This window comes from Myodes glareolus, chromosome 4 (genome assembly GCF_982192425.1).
Source record: "Myodes glareolus chromosome 4, mMyoGla1.1, whole genome shotgun sequence".
In the NCBI taxonomy this organism is placed as follows: Eukaryota; Metazoa; Chordata; class Mammalia; order Rodentia; family Cricetidae; genus Myodes; species Myodes glareolus.
The window spans coordinates 107565975-107584400 of record NC_142029.1 but is presented as its reverse complement, the minus strand read 5'-3'; the positions used below and the strand labels follow the sequence as shown (position 1 = coordinate 107584400).

Here is an 18426-nt window from a genome sequence, read left to right as displayed (position 1 = left end):
TTGTACATATTTCTCTGCAACTTGCTTCTTGAAGGCTAACATTATTTATTTATTCTAAGTTTTTGATAATTTTACATATATCTATATAATGAATTGTGGTAAAATAATTGCAGGCATGAGCAGAAAGCTTTTAGCATGAACACTGGGTAGGGATGACCCTATTTGCTGGGGCTTTCTGGGATGAAGGAGTAGGGTTATTATATTTAGAACAAGTGATTGTTGTAGTCCTGATGGTTTGAAGAACTTCCTTACTGATTCCCATAGCGGATTTTACATTCTCCGAAACAGTGTAGAAGATTTTATTCACTCTGTATCTTTAACAACATGTATTATTTTCTTTTCCTGATGAAAGGCATCCTAACTGAGCATGATGAAAGCTCCTTTTATACTACTGGGTATGCACTACAAAGAGCCAGACAGTATTCTAGTTTGCTTTCCACTGCTGTGATAAAATATTCTGAACAAAAAGTCACTCGAGTAGGAAAGGATTTATTTAGCTTACACATCCTGACGTCAGTCCATCACTGAGAGAAGTCTGGGCAGCCATTGAAACAAGAGGTGTGGAGGAACACTGCTTAGCTTGTTCTAATGCGTGAAACAATCCCACACTAGTTAGGATTTAAAGGGGTATTTATTTTGGGGGGTAAAACTGACAAAACACCAACCATCAGGAAAGGAGCCTAGTTGCTGGAGCAGGAGCCAGAACCAAGCACTGGAACCAAGAGAGCGAGCTGAGGCTTGCAGCTCTTTTTTTTTTTTTTAAAGAGAAACAGACCACGCCCCAGTGGGCTGGTATTCCCCCCCCCACACACACAGTGGGCTCTTCAGCGGCTATTGGCTGAAGGAGCGGAAGGTGCTTCCGCAGCACCTCCCCCTTTTGTTTAAGTAAGAGAGTTCTAAACCTACTACAAAATTGTATACAAGAACAAATATCCTATCTTAACTAGCCTAAGTCTCAAATAATAAATAACTTGGCCAAGTCATGAGAGCAAAGTAGCTACAATTATCTAGTCTTCAACCACATAGAAGATCCAAGAAGGGAAATAATGTTACCTGAGTAATTAGGAAGTGCAATCAAACAACTTCCAAAACATACAACAAATCACAGATACAACTGGCTACCTGGGCAATCACCAAAGTCATGTTTGCAGCGTTAAAGCAACCAACTTTGACTAAGGCCTAGAATAACTGACAGATTATTTTTAACAGGCAAGAGATTTTTCAAAGCTGTCTTACCCTGTCTTGGTAAGATTTGACAGTTCTGCTTATCCACTTCCAGATTTTAACAAGCAAGAGATTTTTCAAAACCGTCTTACCTTGGCCCCAGTGGGCTGATGTTTCAGTGGCTATTGGCTGAAGGAGTGGAAGGCGCTCCCACAGCATTGCTCAGCCCACACTGCCACACAACCTAAGATTTTCTGCCCAGCGTCGCACTGCCCACAATGGTGTGGACTCTCCCATGTCAATCATAAATGTTAAAGCTCCCCCACAGACTTGTCTCCCGGCCAATCTAATGGAGGCATTTTCTCAGCTGGATTTGATCTTCACAGATAACTCTAGCTTGTGTCAACTTGACAAAAATGTTATCAACTTGCTATAGACATATTGGCGTACGCATGCCTGTTACTTCATCCTTCACAATAGCTGTCGTGTACCAGCCTGTGTACAGAGGAATGGATAAAATGTGGAAATATATACAGTGGGATTCTGTAGAGCCGTAAAGAATATGTCATTTGCAGAAAATAATGGACAAGGAGGGATCATTTTACTAAATAATCATATTAGGTGAAATAAACCAGTCTCATAAAGAAAAATATTATATGTTTTCTGTCACACATGGAATCTAGGGGGAAATATAGTAGGCGATGCCATAAACCCATTCCTTTGTACAGTTAACATGTTAATTTAAAAGTACACTGTATTTATTGTGTGTGTCTGCGTGCAGAGGTCAGAGGACATTCTGTGGGTTTCAGTCCTCTCCTTACACCACACGGGTCCCAGGGATAGAACTTATGTAGTGAGGTTTGGAAACAAGAGCCGGTACCCACTGAGCTATCTTTCAGGCCCAATATATGCTAATTTGATAAAACAGAGTTTTTATGCAAGACAGACTAATCCTAGACTGTGTTGGGGGGATTGTTACCTCAACCTTGTTACATATAGACATTTCACATTCTGTGTTCTCTTGGCTCAAATGGATTTATCTTGAATTTATTCTATTCCCAGGAATGAAAACAAGAACCACAATGCTGAGTGTAGGCAGCAGGGCTGACTGGAGCCAGGATGTGAACTTCCGTTTCCAGACACAGATGGAGTTCTGTTCTTCCTTCCATGTGTACTGCAATCATCTGTGCGCTAGGAGAATATCCTGCACGTGATCGGCAGCTTTCGATGGAGGCCTGTGCAGGGGCCAGCGAGGGCCACAAGTTGCCAGCAGTTTCACCCTGGACAGCATAAAATTATGCTTGGCTGGAATAGGAATCAGTCGTAAAAAGCAAAGGAATTCTGACATACAGTACAACATGAATGAAACATTTTGTTGAGGAAGGTATGCCAGTGATAAAGGCTAAATGTTATCTGTTTCTACATCATACAGCCCTTACTAATACAGCCAAATATATAGTAGTAGAGAATAGGAGGGTGGATGCCCTAGCCTGGGAAGAGGGATGAAGAGTTAGTGTGCAGTAGGAAAAGAGTTTCCTGTTTCCAAAATGACAGTTCTTGAGATGAATGGTGGTGATGGTTACACAGCAATATGAAGAGAGTAATACCACTGGGCTAGACACTGAAGGATGAATCAGAGAGTACATTCTATGTTTTGTAGGTCTTACGATATTTTTAAAGCAAAAACATTTAATCTGTAGCTGCTCTGAGATTGCACTGTTTTCTTTCTCTGTTCATGAATGTCCTTTCTCTTCCTCCACTTCCTCCTCCTCTTCCTACTCTCCTTGTTCCTCTCTCCATTTTCTTTCCTCCCATTCCATTTACAATTCTATCTTCATTTCTTCTTTCTGTTACTTATTTCTCAGTGACTTTCTGCTCTCTCTTTGCCTCTCCTTTTTCCCTTCTCATTTATTTCTCTCATCTGTGTTCTGTCTCACACCAGCCCCCAGTTATATTGCCCAATTATTTTCTTTCTCTTAGAAAACCCCAGATTTTGCCCTTGTTTCTGCACTCTGTGTCCATTTTGTTACCAGAGGGAGAATTACTGTCAAAACTGGGGGACCATATAAACTGTAGGAATCAAAACAAGGACTAGAATTTCATGACAGAAAATACATCAAGCCATCACATTGTACTTCACAAATATATTTAATTATTTCTCAAAAATTTAAAAAGACAATTAGAATGATAAAATTTATCAACAACCTGAAGCATTATGTAGACATAAAAGTTATTATATTCTATGGTCCAAAATTAATACTATTTTATGTAAGTTAAATTTGTTTTAGCTAATATAACAACAAATTTTGCATATTTATAAAATAATTTATTAATTTTGTATCACTGGGATTAAAGTATAGAGATGGTTTAAGGCAGGGAAAGTTTACTTAGCTACAGTTTGTTAGGAAATATTATGTTAAGGTAGTATTTTTGTTTATGTCACATTTATTTTAAGTCTGTGAAGCTGTGCTGTGCCTGTCTAGAACACCTGATGGTCTCATAAAGATCTGAATGGTCAATAGCGAGGAAGGAGAAAGGATAGGTGGGGCTGTCAGGCAGAGAGAACATGTAGAGAAAATCTGGGAACAAAGGGAGAAGTAGCCAGAGAAGAAGGAGGACATCAGGGGCTAGCCATCCAGCTACACAGCAATCCATGAAGCAAGAGTAAGATTTACGGAAGTAAGAGAATGGGAAAAACCCATAGGCAAAAGGTAGACAAAACAACATTTAAGTAAAAACTGGCAAGCAACAAGCCAAGCTAAGGCTGAGCATTTCCACCTAAGAATAAGTTTCCATGCGACTCATTTGGGAGCTGGGTGGCATTCACCTCCCTGCAAAATGAGCCAAAGTGTTTAAAGCACCTTACTGCAACACAGGTTCAGAACATTACCATTTATCCTGATAGGACTCTGGCTTTGGGATTGGGAGACAGCAGTTTACACATATGGGCAGACTAGGAAGCAGAGACAGCTGATCTGGAATCAGAGGTAGTTATAACATTCATATTGTCTGCTCCTAACGATTTTCTTCTGCTAGTAAGAAACCTCCTGCGAAAGTCTCTATACCTTCAAAATACAGTTATAAACTAGGGACTGAGAATTCGAAATATAAGTCTGTTGTGGACAGTTCAGATTCAAGCCATAGCAGGTACCATGTAACCCTGTGATGTCTTGGTATGTGTGTGCATTGTAAAATATTGAAATCAGGGTAAATAAACTAATCTCAAAGACATCATTTGTTTATGCTGAAAATATAAAAACCAATAAAGTTTTTTATATATAGCCATTATTGTTTCTATAGTTATTTACATTTAAAAATATATTCTAGAAATTAAGCTCATATTTTCTGTTAATAGCACATGCCAATGTATGGGGTAAATTGTATCAGATGTACACTCTCTTTATTCATATTAATTCTAATTATGCTAGGTATGATAATTCATTTGAGAGGTTAAGGATGAGACAGGATAATTCTGAGTTTGAGGCCAGCCTCTGTATAGCAAGTTGAAGACTAACAAGGATTATGTAGAGCCATAACATGTGGTGTAAGAAGTCATTCTGTCTTTGTGTTGCTTTCATTGGTTAATAAAGAAACTGCTTTGGGATGGTTGATAGGGTAGAATTTAGGTAGACAGGGAAGACAGAACTGAATGCTAGGAAAAAGAAGGGCAGGGTCAGAGAGACGCCATGGATCTGCTGGAGACAGATGCTGGAAATTTTACCCGGTAATCCATTGCCACATGGCGATACACAGATTAATAGAAATGGCACATATTAAGATGTAAGAATTAGCCAATAAGAAACTAGAGCTAATGGGCTAAGCAGTGATTTAATTAATACAGTTTCTGTGTGGTTATTTTGGGGCTAAGCTAGCAAGGCGGTTGGGATGAACAAGCAACTCCTTGCAACAAATGTGTCTCAAAAAATGCTTCCCACTTAAAGAGTATGTGAAATTTTTCTTTGGGCTCTAATAACAAAGGGTCATTGTGACTTTTTCAAGGGAAAGAGTCATAGAATGATGACAACACATGAAGGTTCCGAGCAGTCTGAGGAGCTGGTTGGAGGTAAGATGCTTCGGAAAAAAAAAAAAACAAAACATAATATAGATGTCCTTTCTTGAGCAGTTTGTGCTAAGAGGAAAGGACAGAAAAGATTAGACAAAGGATTTCTACGTAGTTCAGAGAAATGGAAACATGATTAAATCCCAAAGGAAGAATTCCCTAGAAAAAAGAATTGAAGATGGAGGGACTTTTTGGCATATTGTGGGCATGAGATTACAAAACAGGAAGCTGGGGGAAATCTCAGACTGGAAAATAAAGGAAATATCAGCATGATTGGAAGAAGTGTACAAACAGCCTAAGATATGTGTAAGTTTGTCAACTAGACCCCCAAGGCTTCAGCTTAGTCAGTTTCCCCATGCAGTACTGGGGAACTTGTAAGGGAACTTGAGTGTGTAGGAGGGTGAGGGCTCGAGTCCTCTGCTCTTGACTGCGGATGTAAATATCTGCCTTGACTTCCTGGCAGTGATGGGCTATAATAGGAACTGTGAGCCTCAGAAGCTCTTTCCTATCCATTGCTTTTACAGTATTTTATCACAGCAGCAGAAAGAGGAATTAGCGGAAATGACAAAAAGTAAAAATTCAGAACGTATCAAACAGGCTTAAGGTAAATTCAGTGACTTGATAGAACTCACACCTTTTACCGTGTTAATGTCAAATTTTTGTATTTAGAGTTGCACCAAAATGTTGTGTGCAGTATGTTGTGTGTTTTTTTCAGCAGGAATCATAAGACCAGCAATAGCTATGGCATGGTAATGATAATATTCTTCCTAAGTTGAAGTTTTACAAGGTAGGTAAGATAAAAGGAAAAGAATTTTTCAGTAATACCAATGGAATTATTGATATCACAGACTGTAAAATTGAGTATTGACGTGGGATCAGGAAGAAGGAGCTTGGATAATGAGTACCAATGTTACACTGGAAGAATCAGTTCTTATATTCTATAACGGAATATAATTCTATTATATTCTATATTAATATTGTGACTATAATTCACAATATTTCATACATATTATAAAGAACTTAGGAAAGAGAAATCTGAAGCTTCCCAAGATAGAAATGGTAAATACTGAGATGGTTAAAATGCTTGACATAAACCTAACACAGTGTATATATGTACCACAGGAACATACTTTCCTGTAAACGTTTGGACTTTGTATGTGAATCTAAAAGAACAATTTCCACAGAAGTCAAATTGTAGAATCTGCCCAGATGCCCATAATCATATGAATGGACAAAGAAAATGTGGCATATATAGACAACTGAAATCTTTATTTTTGAGACAGGGTTTCATATAGCCCAGGCTGGTGTCAAACTCACTGTGTAGCTTAGGATGCCCTTAAAGTTTTTATTTTCCTTTCTCCATATCCCAGGTGCTATCATTACCAGTCTGCATCAGCACACTTAGTTTTATGGAGAGCAAACCTATGGTCTTGTGCATGCTAGGCAGGCGCTATGCCAACTGAACTCTCTAGTCAGCCCCTACACAACAGACTGTTATTCAGTCATAAAATAGAATGAAAGTGTGTCAATTGCAGGACAGTGGATAGAAATAGAGACCACTTATCATTTTAAGTGAAATAAATCAGACTTGGGAAGATAAACACCAGGCTGCGGAGATGGCTCTTCTGTGCAATTATGAGTATTGGAGTTTGAATTCCCAGAACCCACATAAAAACCCAGCCAACATTTAGGAATATATGTATATTTTAATGAAAAAATTTTTTTTTCATTAAAGGAGAGAAAGGAGGGACATATGGGGGCCTGATGGGAGGAAAGGGAAGGGAGAAATGATGTAATATAATTTCAAAGATAAAATACATTGAAAAAAAAAACCAAACCAAACAAACAAAGATACCAAACAGGCAAATGTGGTGGCTACCTGTAATCCCATCACTGAGGAGGCAGAAATAATGAATCTCAGTGTCAAGCTGGCTAGCTAGACTACCCAGAATTGGTCTCTCATTGGTTCAAAGAGAGAACCTGCCTCAATAAATAAATAGATAAACGTCCGGCCTCCACAGGCACACGTGACCTTGCACAACCACATGCAAAGATGTAAGCACACACATTTTACACATACACATCCAAAATAAAAGACAAACACCATGTTTCCTCTAATGTGGAAACTATTTAAAGCAGTTTTGATATTTGTGTTCTTTTGAGTGTGGGGAGTGTGTGCATATATTTGCCATGACAAGCATGTGGGGGTCAAAGGACAGCTCATGGAAGCTGGTGCTCAGGTTATCAGGTTCAGCAACAAAGGCCCTTACCTTCAGAGCCACCTCAACATAGGAGGTGTGTTTTGAATAAAAAGAATGTAACATGAAAGGGGAAACGTGAGAAGTGTGGAAGGGAAGTGGGGAGAGGAGAAGGAAGAAAAGGCTGCTAAATGCTAAAGAGCAATAGCAATGGCGGCGATGATCAAAGCACATTATTTGTGAATATGGCAATGCCACAGTGATGCCCCTTTGTGAAGTTAATGTACATTAATAAAAATTAGTAAATAAATAAGGGAGCTAAGTATTCCAGAGTCAACTTTGTTCTTGAGAAATAGTTCTGTGCCATGTACTATCTGTAACATAAAATCTATCAAAGCCCAAGAAGTCAAAATCTGTTAATGGGTGAATACATTTCTTTCTTTCTTTCCTTCCTTTCTTCCTTCCTTCCATCCATCTGTACTTCTTTCTTTTTTTCCTGCTCTGCTGTGAATAGGTTTTCTAAATTGCTTATTTTGAATATGACCTTTTGTGTTGATTAATGTCTCAGGTCTTGTAGTGATGTTGTTGGTAGTTTAGCTATTAATTTTTTAAAAAATACATATTTATTCTTTGAAAGTTTCATAATGCATGAAATGTATCAATCATATCATGTTCCATTTTACCTCCAGCTTCACCCAAATATCCTTATTACTTCTCCCTTCCAACTCCATGTCCTTTTTCAACCTACTGAAAGTTCTTAATTCTTCCAGTATGTGCATGGATATAGGGCCATCCACTGGAGCAACCCATCAGAGGCCACATACCTGAAGAAAACTCACTGTTCCTCCCTCGGCAGCCATCAGTGCTCTGAGCTTCTACCATAGCTGTGTTGGAATGTTGGCTGGCCTGACTTGTACAGGTTTTGTGCCTAGTAATTACAGCGTCTGTAAGTTCTTGATTGCAGTGACCCTGTTGTGCCCAGGAAATGCTGTTCTATAGCATTCTTTCCCAATCTTGGGCTCTTATTTAAATGTTAAAGGAGCTATAAAAATCAAGTGGTTCATAACAAATTCATCATCAAATAACACAGAAAAATGGCAGAATTGAGACTTAGAGGAAGACTGGGGACTGTGTATCATGAGAGAGAATGTGAGGTCTCAAGCAGTTGGCAGTAGATCCAGAAAGAAGAAAAATACACTCAAGCAAGGAGGGAGTTTTGCCATGTGTTTGGATAATTTTGATTTTGAGCTTTTTGTGCTCAACTGAGCTCTGTTCAATGATGTTGAAAACTTATTACCAGAGGGAGTGAGGGAAGGTGAAAGTTAAGAGCAGCATTCATAATTGGTAAGTATCACGTGGATAATACAAGGAGGCAGCCTTCATTAAATTTACCCAATTTTATGACTTATGATTATAGGGTGAAGAAAGGAGTCAGATGGGCAAGACTTCACAGAGGAAGCAATGTGACTGGGAGAACCTATCAAAGCCAAAGCCTTGTTTACACGCCTCAATCCCCTTGAGGATGTCCAGTTACACATTCAAGAGGCCAGTCACTAGAATCACATCCCATCTGGGCAATGAGGTAAGATATCACCAGTGGGAGGAGACCTTGGTCAAGCCCCAACAAGCCTGCTGGCAGAAGAGACTGCAAGGACTCCAAGCCTACAGCAGTGCAGGAGAACCTTTGAGCACTTCAGATCTTGCCAAAGCTTTGCGCGATCTTAGACCTAGAGGCACAGATGCATGTGTTTCAGAGACTCAAGCCAACAGTGTTGACTGTAGGTCCACCCGTGAGTCATCTTCACATTTGGTGGAGATGATTCCAGAAGCGGGTATCCCACAGATCCTTTGCAATCAATTTCTCGTCACTGAAGAAGATATTAGCAAACAGGAAAAGAAAGTGAAAACAGCAAGAGAAAGACTGGCGGTCGCCATGACTGCACACAGGCTGGCCAACGAGGCAGAGAAAGAGAGGGGGTTAAAGAGGGCAACCTTATAAACACAGGGAGGGGGAGCTGGGGAGAAGGTTCTGCAGATGAAACACAGATTTGCTTTAACACTTCTTTGCAGTGTCTTTTGTTGTTGTTTTGAGATGTTGAAACTTTAAACTTGACAACACTTCATTAAAATTTTTTGTGCAATGCAAAAAATATAAATGATAATTATTATTTTTCTCTTACTCTACCCACCTCTTTCTCTGTATTAAAGGTCAAACCCAACTTTCTGCTCATACCTGGTGAATACTCTATCATAGACCTACATCACCCAGCCAGTAATTATTATTTTTTAAAATCATTTTGGGGGCTGGAGAGATGGCTCTGTGATGAAGTTCACTGGCCAAGTATAACTCCCCCACATCTACATAGCGGGTTGCAACTATCTGTAATTTCAGTTCCGAGGGGATCCATTGCTCTCTTCTGATCTCCACAGATACCAGGCACACACACAATACATAGACATAGATGAAAGCATATACATAGCAAATTATTTTTAATTATGTGTGTCTGTGTGTTGCTATGTGCACGTGAGAAGAGGTGCATGAAGGGACCAGAAGGTTTTGTATTTCCTGGAACTGTAGCTATAGGCAGTTGTAAGCCATCAGGCTCTGGTGTTGGGAATCAAACTTGGGCCCGCTGCGAGAGTTTTAAATGATCTTAAGTATTGAACCAAGTCTCTAGCCCCAATAATTTATTTTTTGAGATGAGAAAACTTTTTTTCTAAGCTCTTTATAGTCCTATATTCACTGACCATTTTATTATTTTTTTAAAAATGTTTATGTACATGAGTGTTTTACCTGCATGTATGTCTGTGAACAGTATGCAGGGTTGGTGCCCATGAAGGCCAGAAAAGGGTATCGGTTCCCCTGGAACTTGAATTATAGACAGTTGGGTGCTTCCATACAGGTTCTGGGAAACAAACCCAGGTTCTCTGGAGAAACATAAAGTACTCTTAACTTCTAAGTCATCATTTACTAGATACCTAATAGTCTTGCATCATTTTACTAGTAGTGTTTAAAAAATATTTTTGCCTTCTGACATTCTCAGAAGGCACAATCTCACAGTAACCCCCCTTTTTTGCCTTTACAGTCTTTTTGCCCCTTCTTAGCAATGATTCCTAAACCTTAGGTTCAGGGGTTGTGTTATATGTATATACATCGGGACTGAACTCCACAACTCTGCATTTTGATTGGTTGTGGTTTTCTGTAATGGTGTGTGTCTGCTGGAAAAGAAAGGTCTATACTGTTTACTTGTGTTCAGGGCACAAGAAGATAAAAGAAAATTTAAATGGTTTGACTTTTCCTATTGTCTTCTTCCATGTTAGTCTTCTATAATGCTGTAAGGTTCCAAGTTCTAACTCTGGTTTTGGAGTCATTTCTGACCCAATCACTCATTTCTTCACATACTTCCCATTTGGGATGATTCAGAAGGAGAGAGGGAAATGACCCAAGAGGATTTGGGTGGAAATCCTATGGAAGACAAATTCAAAGAATTTAAGAGAAACTTGAGATGGGCAGACCTTCATGGGGCTGAGGAATCGGAGAAGCACACATCAGTGTGATGACTGTCACTGGAGTCAAGGGAAGGCATTCAGTGTGTGACTAGGAGTGTGCACACCACATTGAAGGGATGTGTTCATTTTACACCATGACAATTTCTATACTGGTGTGGTTTGAAAGTAGATATTGTTCCTTAGAGTCTCACATATTTGATCACTTGGTCTCTCCAGCTGCTGACACTGGGGTGGTTGTGAGAAAGTTGTGAAATGGAGCTTTGCTGGAAGAAGAGGTTCATAGGGTGATGGGCTTTGAGATGTTTATAGCATTGCCCTGCTTCTTGTTCTCTGTCCTTAACTGCGTGTGTAACATAACTAGCTTGGTGCCTGCTCCAGCCACCACCTTATCTCCACCATAACTGACTGTGTTTCCCCGGAACTGTAAGCCAAACTAAACCATCTTTTATTTTACATTTTTTATTCATTGTACAAAGCAACCACAGTTTCCCCTCCCTCCCATCCTCCCACTCCCTCTTGCCCCCATCTCATCCCATTCCCCGCCATCCACTCCCCCCAAAGGGTAAGATCTTCCATGAGGAGTCAACAGAACCTGGAACATCTTTCCTTTATGTTGCTGTTGTCAGATATTTTGTTTTAGCAGCCCCAAAGTAACCAATACAACAGTTTGATGAATTCTGTTATGCTTGAAGAATGGGTTACCATGAGGCCACAGACCACAACTAAGTCTCCACCAGGATTTAACAAAGGAGGAACATTTCTCTCTTGTCTCCAGGGACCTCCTCAGGGATCAAATCAAGAAAGTCACAGGTGCTGAATCTGACCCATGTGGCTTATTTATTCTTTGGACCCTGCTAGGGGAAAGGTGCTGCTGGCAGGTGGAGTCACGGGAGCTTCCTCAGGTCTAGGTGAGGCAGGTAATAACCTAGGCGGTGACGCTGAACCTGGTAGTCTCCCTCCTTTTTTCTTCTGCAGACAGACACCTGTGAGAATCAGGAAAAGTCATAAGAATGAATTAACCAGCCAGCCAGGTTCTGTTTTACTTTCAGGTTGAGTTCATTCTCTCTTTTTTCTTTCCTTTTCTTTTTGATTTGGCTATGACTAAAAACGTAATTATGCCCATTTTTGTACAGGTCTTTGGATAGGTGGTCTCTCTTTCTTTATAGTCTTCTAAAGAACTTTTTCTTACGATATATTTTGTTCGTTTTCCCTCCCCCAACTTCCCTCAGATCTTCTCCAACTCCGTAATTCAATTGACTTCCTGATCTTTTGTTTTCTCTCTCTTAAAAAAGCAAGAAAAAAATCAAAATGAAAATCCAATAAGACAAAAGAGTGCCGAAACAAAACAAAAAATTCCCATCCCACCACCCAAAAAAATCCCAATGAAATTCATTTTTATGTTGGCTAACTACTCCTGCCATGGTTCCTGCCCTGGAGTGTGGTTAATATACGTAGTGACACTCCACTGAAGAAAAATCATTTGTCCCTTTGCCAGCAAAGATCAATTGTAAAGAACTTCTTGGTTAAGGGTGGAACTTTGTATCTCCTTCCCCCTTTCAGTGCCGGAATTTTGTCTGGCTTGAACTTGTATAGGTCTTGTAGAAAGGCATGTTAATTTTTCTTGCATAAATTAATAGGAATGGTTGTGTCCTATGGCAAGTATATATAACACTCAAAGAAATGATCAACCTATATTCTGCTAGCTCTCAGTAAGAGTTCCTATTTCTTCAAATCTTTGCCAACACTTACTAATATCAGCCTTCTAGTTATTGTTTTATTCATTTTGCTATATCACTGTGTACATTTCACTAACGACTAATGTTGGAACTTTAAGATCGATTGTAGAGCATGCTGACTACAGTTAATGTAATATATATTTCAGAAATGCCCAGGGTAAGAGTCATACCACACAGAAGGATATGATGATATTTACTTGGTTTAGTCATTTAATGAATACCTTGTAAATCATACGACTACACATTATCTGCCAAATAGAAATAAAATAGATACTAGGCATGGTAAAACACACTTATCATCCCATTACTTGCGGGGGGGGAGGGCAGAAACTGAAAGGTGGGGGAGTCCTTAAACTCAAGATCCTTCTCTGCCACCTAGTAAATTTGAAGCTCTCCCGGGATAAAAGTAAATAAAGAAATAACTATCAATAGCAGGAAAATTAGAAAAGAGAGATTAAAGTGACCGGCCACATATAATCTAGAAGAAAATGTTCATAAATCATATCACCAGCAAAGGACTTGTTTATGTATAATAAACAGTTGTACTGTATAACTCTAGGGCCTTATTTTATAAGTGCAGTGTTATTATACAAACATTATAGACAGCACTTAAACAAGCTTAGATGGCTACAATGACGCTAGGCAGCATCATTTTTGGAGAACACTATCACTGATGTGACCTAACTCTCCCATCCTAGGACCATCCTTGACCAAAGAAGTGCTATATGAGTCTTGCCTGTTTAAAAGTTCTTAATAATTCAGTAATGAGAATACAAGGAACCCCATACACTTCCTTGCTCACCAGGAAACAGCATATCAGGCATGTGATGAATATCAGTAGTACTGCCAAGCAGATGAGAATGATGGCCCAGAAGGGAAGACCTGGGGAGACAAACAGTGGAATGAATCCCCCATTTCCCCCTCCTGGCAATCCCTCCTGAGGATGGGTATGAATCCTGTGGAGGGAGCTTAGTGATTCGACTTCACATGACTCCACATCCCATTTCTTCCCGTATGGGCTTCCATTATGACGGAATCCTTAATGTCTGTCCACTCGGTCTCATCAGTCCTTGCCATGGTTTGACCCTCCTTCATCCTGATCCTCTGCACACCACACTTGGTGACAATGTTACGGAGAAGGTGCTCCTTATGATGCCCCAGCATGGATGACTCCGAAACTTACCAGAATTCTTTATCACATCGTCATCCCTGTTTGAAGAATACCCTGGAAATAAAAGAAAACAGAATGCACATGAGCCTGTCTTAATTATTTATTTACTTATTTATTTTGAACTTTTTCAAGACAGGGTTTCTTTGTGTAGCCCCTAGCTGTCTTAGAACTCACTCTGTAAACTAGGCTGACCTCAAACTCAGAGATTCTCCTGCTTCTTCCTCCTGAGTGCTGGGATTAAAGGCATGTCCTACATTGTTTGGCTGGCCTTCTTTACTATCTGAGGCTAGGTATAAATACAAGGTCTTAGGCATGGGAGAATAGTTTTGTACCACTGATATAAACCCTCAGTCATTCTTTACTTTCTCTTTTTAAAATTTTTTGTTCTTTTGAGACAGGATCTAATTATGCCCCAGCTGACCTGGAACTCACCATTTATTCCAGGCTGACCTTGAACTCAGAGAGATCTACCTGCCTCTGCCTCCATAGACCTTAGATTAAAGATACTCAACATTATGCCTGACTATTCATTTAAATAAAACATTACAGAAATACAAAAGTAGACAGAATAATGTAATAATTCACTGCTGAAATTTAACTATTTTATCCAATTATAATAGTATTTGCAAATGATTGCCATTTACCACCCTTGTTTCCTTGAGCATTTTCATTCAAATTTTAAAATCAATTAGACATCATAAATTTTCCCTGAAAAAAAATCTAAGAACCCATGCTGGGAATATCATCTTGCCTTCCCTGACCAGGGAATCTTACCATCCACAACGACACTCTTCCTGTCCAGTGTGAAATTCAGCAACTGAGTACCATTCTGTGTCATCCGAAGGAATTCCTCATAGATAGCAATTCTGTCCACTCGCCGAGCCAATGGTGAGAAGTTACACAGGGAATCTACCCCTGTGTGGTTGCTGTTGGAGACAGACCTGAAAAGGCACAGAGGATGAAGAGGGGTGTTTCTTATTCTACATTTATTATACACTCTCTGTGACTATTCTCTTTCTCGGAGAATTTTGTCCAACAATGTCAACATTCTGTACCTGCACTTTCAGATACAGGTATTAGTTGTATCATATTGCTACTTTATACTAAGTATTCTGTATTACATTCCTCTGAAGGTTCTGTGATCATTGTCTAAGGGGGCAGAAAGATTTTACGAGCCAGAGGTCAGGGAGGAGGGCTGTGAGATAGTGTTCTCCCGATATAACTGGGTCACTGCATTCATGAGCTCACTAGCTGAAACTGACCAGGAAGATTCATCCCTAATGGCCAGCTTTCACAGCACTGGGAGGTGCTATGCAAGATTTTGGGGTGGGGGTCACTAGCATTCTCACTCAGCTGTTAACCCTGGGAGCTACAATTATGACCAGTCTGGCAAGACTTTCTCATGGGTTCCATAATGGCACAAATGGTATAGGGGTAACCAATTGCTTTCCAACTGGATTTAAGACCTGCTTGCTCTACAGAAGGAAACATATGCCCAGTACTTTAAATCTGACCGAGAACCCAGAGTTGTGGAGCTCATAGCCACATTGAGTGAACCCACTAGTATTATTTTGCTAAATGGATATACTTGGCAGAGGTCGTCAACAATGAATCATAATCACATGGAGTCTGCAGTACCATGGGCTCCTAGATCTCGCCTTAGGCATGATTCTGCAATCTTATTGAAAATTATTTTTATTGTTTATTTGTGTGTGTATGTGTATGTATGTCTGTATTTGTGTGTGTGTATGTGTGCATGAGTGTGTATGTGTGTGTGATTGTTCGAATATTGTCAATTTTATGCAGGTGTGCATTTGCTGTAGTTCTACTCTCTGGATTCTATGACCCCGCCTACCAATTGCCATCATATCTGGTTGGCTTCACAAACTCAGTTAAGTTTCTAAGATGGTTTGACTTCCTGTTTTAGGAAAAAGCTAGCTTTTAGGCAACAATTTTATATCCCTTAGGCTGTCTTTCCTAAAATAGGAACCAAGAAATTATGAAACAGAAACTATTTTAAGTTTCTCTTCCCCTGTCCAGCTCTGGGGTAACACGTGCACAAGGCCATGCCAAGTTTCTAGATGGGTTCTAGGGATTCAAGCTCAGGTCTCCATTTTACTTACTGAGGCATCTGCCCCCTCCCTGTTTGAATGTACATTGTAACTGCTATCCCTGACCAGACCACTAGAGGGGAGTGCTGTCCCATGACGGTTCCTGCAGAGCCTCTACACATTAGTAATTTCCCAGATTTGATGGTGCAGGGTTGTAAAGCCAGCATTCTGCACCAGAGGTGGAGGTAGTGAGAGCAGAAATTCAGGGTCGTATTCAGTTACATAATGAGCGTGAAACCAAAAAGTCCTCAGGGCCAGCAGGTCCTGAATTGGCCCTTACCTGAAGGCTAAAACTTGACAGTCAGAAAAATAACTCTTGATGCTGCTGTTTCTGAAAAGCTGGTTGAGCTGAAAGAGAGGGGAATATTTCCTATGTCAGAACCTCAGGTTCCACTGTCAAAGAAATTTAACAGCCACTAAGTATCCTTTCTGAACTATGTTTTCATTGACAAATGCAAGCCCAAACATAGGAAGTCTTGTTCCAGGGTATGGCACAGCTGTAGCACCCTTTGCCAGCTACTGGGTCTCTTGTGTTCTTCACAATTTATAAATAGGAATAAGAATGTGTTCTCGGGAACTCTAATTTTTTAAAAAATTACCCACTGACCCAGTGTCAACAGTCAGCTTCTGTCAGGGGGGTAAGTGGACAAGCAACATGATTCTTACCGCATATTCAATGCTTCTCTTGTTTTGCTGGTGTTTGGTGGTGCCTGGCTGGGCTATATCTTGGGAGTAGGGTAGGTTGGTGATGGTGAAGTTCAAGTTGAAATGCTGAGAGCTGGAACTGGTTGTTGGGATTTCTGTTGGCAGAAGAGTGGTTGGCTTCATGTCTAAAGAGAGAGACAGAGACAGACAGACAGACAGAGAGAGAGAGAGAGAGAGAGAGAGAGAGAGAGAGAGAGAGAGAGAGAAAATTTCCATGTTAACTATTTGTCAACAACCAATCAACCATTCTTTATTCATTATAGGCACCCAGGGAGGCAGCTCATCTTAGTTAGTTTGTAGGGCACTAAGGAGATGGCTCAGCCACTCAGTCAGTTTGCACTCACTGCACAAGCACGAAGACCTGAGTTGAATCCCTAACACCCACATAAACAACTGGGAACAATGACCTACTACTTTTATTCTGCTAAATTTACATAGTATAAACTACCTTATAAATTCATATCTCTCTTATTAATATATTAATGTTACTTTCAGATCTTACCAAGAGAAGTCCTCTTGCACAATAGACAACGACAACAGCTATAAGGAAATTCATAACTGATCAAAGTGAAGAGAATAAATTTCTCTGGTGTGTTCAGCCACAAATGGGACACACTGCCCCTGTTAGGTTTAGGAACCATGATGGAATAGGGGGTGGAAAGATTGTAAGAGCCAGAGGTCTGCAAGGACTGGAGCAAATCAGTATCTTAAAGGCATAACAGCACTGCTGTACTTATGACCTGTACTTATGAGCTGTGGTTATCATTTTGTATCAAGGTTGATACAGGATCAATCCACTAAACATTCCATCATGGGACATAGAGGACTCACAAATGGAAAGAAACTCCAGAGTAAGAGGAATCAAAATTTTACAGAGGTTCATATTACTCAGATATTTCTTTTTGCCTACTCTGGTTCTATTTTCTGGAATGTTCTTCCACCTTCTTCACTCAGAAAACCTGCATTTCTGCTTCAGGAGTCCAACATGCTAGGTCTTGAGGAAAGCACGCACACCTCTCTCCTGCACTGTCAGTCACATGAGATTCCATTTCAGGACTCCCTCCTACTCTCACCATTCCTCTGAGCTTCCACAGCACACTGCTGCTCATGTGAGACTCGCTCACATGAAGGAATCCCATATGGAAGGATCTATAATCCTTTTCCCAAGGAACACATGGGTCAGACAGTTGGATATTGAATTAACATTTGTCACAGATCAGCTCGGAAGCTATTATATCATGTGACATAAATTATGGAAAAATACACATCATTTGATCTCACTTATAAGTGGAAAAATTATTTTGTAAAATTGTTATATATAATTTCAAAAACAATTCTGAGTAGAAAAATATATAAAACTTAAAGAGGCAATGAATAGAATAGTTCTCTCTCTCTCTCTCTCTCTCTCTCTCTCTGTGTGTGTGTGTGTGTGTGTGTGTGTGTATCTGTGTGCCAACTCTTTGTCTCATTGATTCTTTGTATTGTTTTTTTGTTTCTATTTTGTTGATTTCAGCTCTCAATTTGATTATTTACTGCTGTCTAATCCTCCTGGGTGAGTTTTCTTCCTTTTGTTCTAGAGTTTTCAGGTGTCTGTTAACTCACTAGTGTGGGATTTTTCCAGCTTCTTTATGCAGGCATTTAGTGCTTTGAACTTTCCTCTTAATACTGCTATCACTTTGTCCCATAAATTTTGGTATGTTGTGTGGTCATTTTTATTGAAATTTAGGAAGTATTTAATTTCTTCTTTTCTTCCAGGACAGGCTCAAAAGCT

The 18426-nt window shown here is 39.8% G+C and overlaps 2 protein-coding genes across 3 annotated transcripts in view; one reads left to right on the top strand and one right to left on the bottom strand.

Moving 5' to 3' along the window:
* The first annotated feature begins 5164 nt into the window (after window positions 1–5164).
* On the top strand, window positions 5165–9550 carry Mbd3l1 (methyl-CpG binding domain protein 3 like 1). 2 transcript variants are annotated; one of them, XM_048434842.2, is made up of 2 exons: window positions 5165–5227; window positions 8840–9550. In XM_048434842.2, the coding sequence occupies exons 1-2, from the start codon at window positions 5192–5194 to the stop codon at window positions 9419–9421; spliced, it is 618 nt and encodes a 205-aa protein (XP_048290799.1). In that variant the 5' UTR covers window positions 5165–5191; the 3' UTR covers window positions 9422–9550. The 2 variants fall into 2 exon arrangements, with proteins under 2 accessions (XP_048290799.1, XP_048290809.1); XM_048434852.3 differs by lacking the exon at window positions 5165–5227 and adding an exon at window positions 5251–5530.
* Window positions 9551–11456: 1906 nt separating this feature from the next.
* Muc16 (mucin 16, cell surface associated) overlaps window positions 11457–18426 on the bottom strand; it is a 159861-nt gene continuing 152891 nt past the window's right edge. The window contains exons 91-96 of the mRNA XM_087905954.1: window positions 16617–16780; window positions 16231–16298; window positions 14614–14780; window positions 13852–13893; window positions 13471–13550; window positions 11457–11915 (exon numbers count right to left, since the gene is read on the bottom strand). Of these exons, the coding sequence (XP_087762080.1) occupies window positions 11817–11915; window positions 13471–13550; window positions 13852–13893; window positions 14614–14780; window positions 16231–16298; window positions 16617–16780 (620 nt within the window). The 3' untranslated portion in view covers window positions 11457–11816. The remainder of the gene's footprint in view (window positions 11916–13470; window positions 13551–13851; window positions 13894–14613; window positions 14781–16230; window positions 16299–16616; window positions 16781–18426) is intronic.